Genomic DNA, 9231 nt, shown 5'->3' with positions numbered 1-9231 from the left:
GGTTTTTGCCAGGAAAACACCTTTTCTCTCTGAAGGAAAAGCTGACATGCATTATCTAAGGTTATAATTATGCCCCATAAAAACGGTTCAAAATGCAAACTATGAAGTATATAGCAAATATAAGTGTTATGCTAATAGATTAACATTTATAACCTTTTATTTTGACTTAGTTCTCAAGATCATATTGCCACCACATTCTGCTCATCAATCTTTCATTGGTTATCTCAATTTGGCCCTCCATTGTACTTTCTTTTCTATTAGTACATTTTCTAAAAGCATGTCGGTGAGATGTATAAAAATGCTGCAATGATCACTGCTCTAGAAATAGCTTAATATTTTATTTGAGAAAACTAGGTAAAAAGCCAAATACACTTTTTTTCCTAGAAAACAAAGGAATTCACTAATGGTAAGGTAGCAATCTTTTTTCACAGTAGAAATAAATCATATAAAATTTAAGCTCTTGATTTATATACTTTATTTTTTATCTATATCACACATACCCATTGAAGGAAAAGACTAAAAATACAGATTTATACCAAAAGAGATGATATATAATCACTCGTGCTCCAAAAGAATCATATTAGTATAAATAATTATAAATTTCAGATAGATGAACAGGCCATGTTCTATACACATAAATTTGTGATATTTGTCATATAAACATTAATTTTACCTTACTACTTTTCAAAAGATTTTAACCTAGTCAATTTTTTCCTTATGCCTCTGTTTTCTCATTTATAATTTAGGGACTTACTTCTTTTTATAGATTTATCCGAAATTAAGATATTGTGCTATTAGAAATTGTCCTCAAAATCTAACCAACAAAGTAAAGTCACATCAAATACATTGAGATTTATTTTTTAAAAAAACACAGTGACTTTGACTATTACTCACAGGTGAAGTTCTAAAGTCAGAGCCCAGATCATTCTTTGTGAGGGCCACCATGGGGTAGACTGCCCTCAATTAGCAATTGCTACTCTGGCATTTTTCTCCAGTGTTAAAGTAGATCACTACTTCTTTGGTTTGAACACCAGATGAATTTGTAATTGGTTGGATTTAGAGTCCACATTGTGTAACAAATATCTATCTTTAAACACTAGACTTATATGCGGCACAGGATGCCGACACACTTAAAACCCATTCGAAGTGCAGAACTTCACTCTGAACTCAGTCCAGAGCACACACAGATTGGAATCCACCCTGTTTAAACTACTTCTCTTTCTCTCTTTCCCCTTTTTGCTGAGTGTATATTTCTGCTCCTCAGTTTAAGTATACCTACTCACATTAACAACTAATAAGAAAGCAAATGAATCTTTACGTAAACAGACATTTATTAGGTTATATCTTCACGCTAATTCTTAAGATAAATTTTTTTATGTACGGTTAATTTAGAACCAATCTTGCCAAAAAAAATTCCTCCAACCTCTCACACTACTTTTTCCCCATACATTTATACCCCAGAATCGATGGGAAACTGCAGAGCTGGAAAGGTGGCTAGTAGAGAGCAGAGCATCTCTACACAGAGCAATGCTAAGTCAGGTCAACGTAACTTACTTCCACGTTATTGTGACCAAAGCAAAGCAATTATCGGGACCTACAATCTTATGATACAAAGAAAATTGTAACCACCAAATTTCAACCTAAAGATTAACAGACTAAAAACCAAGAAAACCTTCAGGGTTTTAGGGATACGATATTTTGCAAATACATTCAAATAAGATAATCAGGAGAGAAGTGTCTGCACTTGCTGCGGCGATCGGTGTAGAATGCTCTCTGGATCTTTGTATTCATTGACTGGATTCATCACAGCTGCATACACTTCACCATAGGCTCTGCAGACTAATTCTGTAGACTGTTTTATGATCTGCTCTCTATTGATAAACAACAAAATGAGAACACATAATCTGAAAATAAAATACTAAGAATTATACAAAAGTTTCATATTTGAACCAATGCATTTCCTTTTCATAATTATCACATATATACTATTAAAAAATTATTGTACAACTACACCAGTTACTTATCTTGGTTTTGGGATAAAACTTTTAGATTTATTATTTATTAAACCTTCCCCATTAGTATGTAGGTTACAGGAAGGCAAGACTGTTTTGTTCTCTGCTCTATCTTTAGGGCTAGAACAGTGCCTGATATATAGTGGATTACTAAACAAGAAAGAGAAACTGTGACCCACCATCAATGTACTGATTTTGCAAACACGGCTGGTAACACATTAATCTTAAAGAAAGAGGCTCACAATTATCCAAATTTATCAATACTGCAAGTCTCAGAATAACTTACAATAAACCGCCCTTTCACCTATAGCTCCTACACTAATAACACATCTCCCAGATCTCTCATTTCTCTATTTATACTACCAGACTAAAATAATGTGACACGGGCCTACAACAAATCACAGCACTTTCACAAATATGCATTTCTACATATGCACATAAAAGAATAACAGAAACAGTTTTAAATAAACTGAAGCAAGTGTTTAAAATACATATATCTTGCCAGAAAAAATAGCACTGAATTCTTTAAATCTGCATAGACTCTCTCCATGTTTTAATGGCATTTACTTCTTGTCATCTCCAGCTACTTCTATTTACATGTCACTATATCTAGGGATGAAAACACTATTTTCTGCTGATTTTTACAACTAAATTAAAAATGTGTCTTTCAAGCCTTACTCCCAAACCTTCCTTTCTTATGTTTCCTATTTCTGTCAATGGCATAGCCATATTCCATCACCTCATTCCACCCTAATGAACTCTTGCCTTGAGCATATAAAAAACTCCTGTCTGGTCTTTCCCCTTCAGTCTCTTCCACGTCCAACCTATCATAAGCACTGCTGTTAGATTAATCTTTCTAAAGCAAACCTTTTATCATGTCTCTCCCCTACCCAGGGCTTTCCTTCAAGGAGCTTTAATGGCTTCTTCTGATTTCAGAGAAGTCAGAATTCCTTACCCTATCATTCAATCCTTTGTAATACCTTCTCTATCCCTACCCTAATCCTGCAGTCCAGTGCAACTCCTGACTGTTCTCTGTCCTGCTCTTGCTGACCTCAACTCCTTTGCTCACGTTCCTCCATTTGCCTAGAGTGTCTCTCTCTCACCTACCTTGAAATGCCTTAATTCTCAGTGAAAATGTACTCTCATCCATGAAGTCTTCCCTAATCTTCAGAGGTAGAAAGAATTACTCCATTTTTGGAACGTCCATAACCAAAATAATATACATATTTCCACAGTACTACAAATGTACCTGTGGTCTTAAAAAACCCAAAACTAGTTAGATGGAATCACGGAAGTCCACTTATGATCTTGAATCACTAGCGCCCTGTTCTGACAGGGTCTCAACTCTTGGTGAGTTGAAGCAACTTGACATTTTCCAAAAATTGCTAAAGTTTCCAAAATAAGAGTGGGTAGAAGGAAGATACGCCGAGTAAAGTCTCTGAGCAGAGTAGAGTAATGCTACTGGCTGTACCATCTTCTCACTGGAAGGGAGGACGGTAGAAACTGTTTGGAAATCTACTTAGCCAGATGAGGCTTCCAGATATTTTTGAAGTATTGATTTGTGATCATTCCTATAATTAATTGAGCTTAACAATGAATGCACCAAAATCACGCAAAAATTATCTTCCATAAATGAAAAAGCTGGAAAATAGCATAAACCGGTATTTTTAAAATTTGTTAAATATAATGTACGTTTCATACTCATTTTGCGACAAGTCAAACAATGGATTTTAGATACGGCATTTTAAGTTCTTTACTCAAAGCAGTAAGACAGACTTTGGGGGGTGTATAAAGCATTCATTACTCACATCTCACTCAATCTGAAAATAGTGTACATTTATACTATATAAGGAATACAAAGAAACAAGGCTATTCCTTCTCACAAGGAGTTTAAAATCAGAATAAAGTAAATAATGAATATTAAATACAATTTTTAAAAATCCGGAGTAAAAGGTAAATGTAGAATGTATTGAAAATTCTGAAGTAATGAATTTTAACTTTTATTTTCAAGTCCAAATGATGAAAATTTTTAAATTTACTGAAGTTTCATTGTAACTCAGGGCACATTTCTATTTATAAGCTAAACCAGCTTACAAATGTCATAACTCACAACATAGCTGAAAAATCATTATAAATCTGCCGTGGAGAAAACCAGAATAAAGTTAGCGTTTGATGGTACAGAGCTTTCTCATTCTGCTCCTCAGTTTAAGAAGCCACTGAGATAGGGAAGGAATTAAAAAATAAACATGGCTGTGCTGAACAAGATGAGAGACACCAAAGCTCATGGAGAAAAAGGTCTTTCACGTAGCAGGAAGGAAAAAGGGAAGGGCAAAGAACTGTTCCTCCTGGCCTGTCAGTTAGCTGCTAAAGCCAACAGGATAGAAACACAACAGAAAGGGAGATTCTCCAAAGTGAATCTGAGTCAAATCCAAACTGTAAAGAGCAAGAACTGTGCCTGATAGTGATTCCATACATCTGGACAAATCTGTCACTACCAAAGAGCCAGGTTTAAGTCTATACATTCATGTTCATTAATTTTTTTCTAACAAATTATATATGGTAGAGATAAAATAGTATAGTGGAAGACATTACTTTCAGAAGACCTTGACTCTGGTTGAAGCTCTGCCACTTACTGTTGTCTTGAACAAGTAATTTAACCTTTCTAGTTTAACCTTTCCAATTTAAACTTTTTACTGCTGTAAAACAAAGTATGGACTCAATAATGTTTATAAGTACTTTCAGATTTTAAATTATACCATTCCATTAAGAGAATTTTAATGAACTGCTGTTAAAAAGAATCTACATACACATCCATACACACACACACCCATACACACACACATCCATACATATACACACACATAGGAACACACACATTATTTTAGGGAGTTGGGATCCCTAAATAATGATTTACAAAAAGCACATCAGTTATTTGTATATAAATGGATGGTGTTTTTGAAGTGCTAAAACAGTTGTATTTTCTTGCCATTTTACTATCCCTTCTTTTTTATTTATAGTGGTAATTAGTATGTAAGTTCATCCTTTATCTTAGAAAGTATAGGCATGTATCTGTATATTTATCTGTCTGCCTGCCTGCCTGGTGGCTCGGGCCAAATTATTCACTAATATCATGTATGAAATATAGAATCTCAAATAATGATGACTCCTTATAGTGACAAATAGTCAATGTTTGAAATGGAAAAGTTTCAGGTGTTCTATAACTAAATACAAAATGACCAACAAATCATCTCAATCCAGTCATGCGCTTCTGAAAACTTGGAAATCCTTATCCACTGATCACCTGTGTACAGGTAAAGAAAAGCAGTATTTTTTTTAGTAGTGTGAGCTGAGTGCTGCTTCTAGCACGGGCGTCCACCTCAGATTGTACCTACATGCTGTATTTTGATCAATTACAGTCAGGCCCATAGCTGATGGATGGAGAGTACTTTTAGTACGGTTTCTGTACGTTAAAATTCTAAAGATAAGTCCTGTTTTTCACATGACCAAAAGATACGCAAAATGGCCAGCTGAGAGGGAAAAACTTTTATTTGAATGTAAGCCACAATCATCTATCTATAGAGTTAGACCATTAACTTTCTTGGTCTCTTTACTATCATGAAATTCTTATAGGTAGTAATTTATTAAGTGGTGCCCTATTGGCTTTTGGACAGTTTAATAATTCTCCCAGTGCAAGGATAACTTTCAAAAGATTAAAAATATGACTCATACAAAGAAAGAACGAAAGAATGTCACAAACTTAATAACTTAGTAATGAGGAAACTACTAAGATGGTAAAGCTGGTTCACAGAACATGTTAAGGAACTGGTCATTTATGGGCATTTGAATAGGAAGGTTAGAATAAAATAGATTAGATACAAAACAGGTTAATGTCCCACGAAGCAAGAAAAACCAGAGGACATGGAAAACCACGGAACCTTTCATCAACAGTAAACAGAGAATCAAACAATGGTACATTCCTCTAAATAATTAAGTAATTTTTAATGGGCCTGTTAACAATGCTTCAGTATGAAACTGAAAGGACATGCTGTTCTCCCAGACTCTATTTGCCTTATTTTCCAAGTTTTGGAAAGTCTTTCTTACTTTTAGAAAGTAATCTGCTATATCAGTGTATCATATATCAAAGATAACAATCATGTAGTTAATTTACTACTAGAAAAAAGAAAAAAATTAAAGGAGGAGAGGATGAACTTGTTAGACAATTTAACAGAAGGGCAACATTTTTCAGTTGCTTATGCATCAGAATATCATACATTAAGAAATTCAATTTATCCAGTTATAAATGTAACAATGCCATAAAAATCTAGTATTATAAATTTCAAAAATACTAATAAAGATTAACATTTAACTTGAGATATCATTTTCATGTTAAAATATGTTCACTGAAATTAAGTGTATTTTAAATAATTATTTAAAGTACTGAGCTGTGAGAAGAAATGAACTGCTTACTTCCAGAATCAGTGAGCTTGTCATTAATCAGTACCTTAGGATTTTGGTTGCCATAACAACATGATACAACTTTCATCATTACCATAAACCTAGCATTTCTAAAAATAGCTTATCTCAACATTCAGGTTCTGTGATCACTAAAATTGAGCTTTACTATAGCACCACAGTTAAGAGTGTAATCAAATGCGCCATAGGAGAGAAGAAGGCATTTAAGCCTGAAAAAGTACGAAAGATGATGATAATATACTTATGAATAATAGATTGGTTAAAGAACGTACATTTTGATTTCTCTTGATCACAATACAAACATCAAAGATATCACAATGGGTCAAGTCAACATGCTATCCTGGGTCAGCTTTCTGTCACTCACAGTAAAATTAAAGCATATTTTACATGAGATTGAAGCCACCTATCTCATCTAAGTATTATCTATCACATATGTCTAACATTCTTGAGCTTCCTTTAAAAATAATAATATAGAGGCCAGCCCAGTGGCGCAAGCGGTTAAGTGTGCGCACTCTGCTACTGGCAGCCCGGGTTCAGATCCCGGGCACGCACTGACACACCGCTTGTCCAGCCATGCTGAGGCGGCGTCCCACATACAGCAACTAGAAGGATGTACAACTATGACATACAACTATCTACTGGGGCTTTGGGGAGAAAAAGGGAAAAAAAAAGGAGGATTGGCAATAGATGTTAGCTTAGGGCCAGTCTTCCTCAGCAAAAAGAGGAGGATTGGCATGGATGTTAGCTCAGGGCTGATCTTTCTCAGAAAAAAAATAAATAAATAAAATATAAAACCAAAATACTAATTTAAAAGTTTAGATTTTTAAATAATGTACCAAAAACTATGTTCGCTTGACTTTGTTAATAAAATAAAATTTACATTATTACTGTTAAACAATTACTACTGTTAAAACAATAAAAATAAATGGAAAGCTAAAATGTTTCTTTAGTAACAGAAGACAAACATTTGATCTGAACATCACTTAAGCTTTAGAAAAACTGAGAAGTCCTCAGAAATAAAGAATTCATATAGATCCACATAAAGTGCTTAATTTCACAGCTAGTTCAATTACTTTGTTTTTAACTCTTACTGAGATTAAGAAAGGGGAAAATTCTATTTAGAAGTATGTCTAAGCCTAAGGACATATACTTTTAAAATTATGATAAATGTTGCCAAATTGCCCTCTAAAAAGACTGTACTAATTAATACTCTCAGCAATAGAGTATGAAAATGCCCATTTTCCCAGACCCTTTCCATTAGCATATAATAACAATCTTTTTATTGTCAGTAATCTGATAGGCAGAAATTCTCATTGCTGTTTTAATTTGTATTTTTAGATAATTATTATCTTCTTATACATTTATTTGCCATTTTCATTTCTTCTGTGAATTGTCCAAACATAAGGTAATGGTACACGTTTTTCTGCTGTTTTGTACTGATTTCTGGAATCTCGTTCTATGTTAAGGATAATATATTAAGGATAATTTGTTACATAATTTGTAAGTATTTTTCCAAATTATTGTTTATATTTTCACTTAGTTTATATTGTATTTTTCTGTAAAAAAAACTTAGTGTTATATAGCCAAATCTGTCCATTTTTTTCCATTGTGGCATCTGGGCTACAAGCCATCCTTTAAAACACATTAAAATTTCCCCTCAATCATTATATTATGAAAAGAATAATGGTATTTTTTATATTAGTAATATTCCAAACAACTCAACATTCAAATACTAAGTATTGAAAAGTGGTTAAATCTAAAAGAACTGCAGGTATTTGGCTAAAAAATTAAATAATTTAAAAAATACACACACAATTTGAGCCATGGCATAATAGAGCTTGTTTTATAATTTCTCGAGTCTTTAGAATTCTGGTTATGTAGATAGTATGAGATCTTTTAGAATAAAATATAAAAGTCAAAAAAATATTAAAATCATTTACTCTAACAATACCTGGTATGGGAATTCTCTAACTCTATGTCTGAGAGAAAAATGGTCCATCCCATTTCCAGCCAATTCTAACTGACAGCAAATTCTTCTGCATGTTGAACCAAAAGCTGCCTCCTTACTCTATTTATTGCTGTGGGCCTACTCTCCAGAACAACAGAAAACAAGTGTACCATCTCTGTACCACTACATTCTTTCAGATTTTTGAAGTATTTTCTTCAAGTTGGATAGTTCTTTTCCTATTGCTTTTTTTTTTTTTTTGGTGAGGAAGATTGGCCCTGAGCTAACATCTGTGTCAATCTTCCTCTATTTTGTATATGAGATGCTGCCACAGCATGGTGTAAGTAGTGGTGTAGGTCTGCGCCAGGGATCCGAACCTGCGAACCTGGGCCACCAAAGCGGAGCATGGGAACTTAACCACTACACCACTGGGCCAGCCCTCTTACTGCACTTTTTAATGTAAATATTTGTTCACATGTCTAATTGACCCATCAGACTATAATCCACGAAGACAGTGCAAATGTCTTTTAAATCTTAATCCCCAGTGTCTGTTACATAGAAAGCACCTAATACACAGCTGGTTGAATGGAAAGAAAAAAAATGTATAGATGTTCTCTAATTTCTGCAATGTTTTCTCAAAATTAAGAAAGTCAGACAATACAATTTCTCAGTTCCTTCTAATTGTACTAATCTAATATTTTAATGTATAGTTCTTTGCCTTGAATATATTCCTGATAAATACGTGCTTCTGGATTTTATAACATATCCACAGAAACTGCTTAGGTCCAAAATAGGCTATAC

General features: G+C 33.8%; 1 protein-coding gene across 1 annotated transcript in view; it reads right to left on the bottom strand.

Annotated features, from left to right (window-relative positions):
* Positions 1-319: 319 nt before the first annotated feature.
* COG6 (component of oligomeric golgi complex 6) overlaps positions 320-9231 on the bottom strand; it is an 81707-nt gene continuing 72795 nt past the window's right edge. Inside the window, exon 19 of the mRNA XM_058548070.1 lies at positions 320-1871. Within this exon, the coding sequence (XP_058404053.1) occupies positions 1724-1871 (148 nt within the window). The 3' untranslated portion in view covers positions 320-1723. The remainder of the gene's footprint in view (positions 1872-9231) is intronic.

The sequence above is a fragment of the Diceros bicornis genome, chromosome 9, assembly GCF_020826845.1.
Source record: "Diceros bicornis minor isolate mBicDic1 chromosome 9, mDicBic1.mat.cur, whole genome shotgun sequence".
Taxonomy (NCBI): domain Eukaryota; kingdom Metazoa; phylum Chordata; class Mammalia; order Perissodactyla; family Rhinocerotidae; genus Diceros; species Diceros bicornis.
The sequence above is the reverse complement of the archived record's forward strand: the minus strand, read 5'-3'. Positions and strand labels throughout refer to the sequence as shown.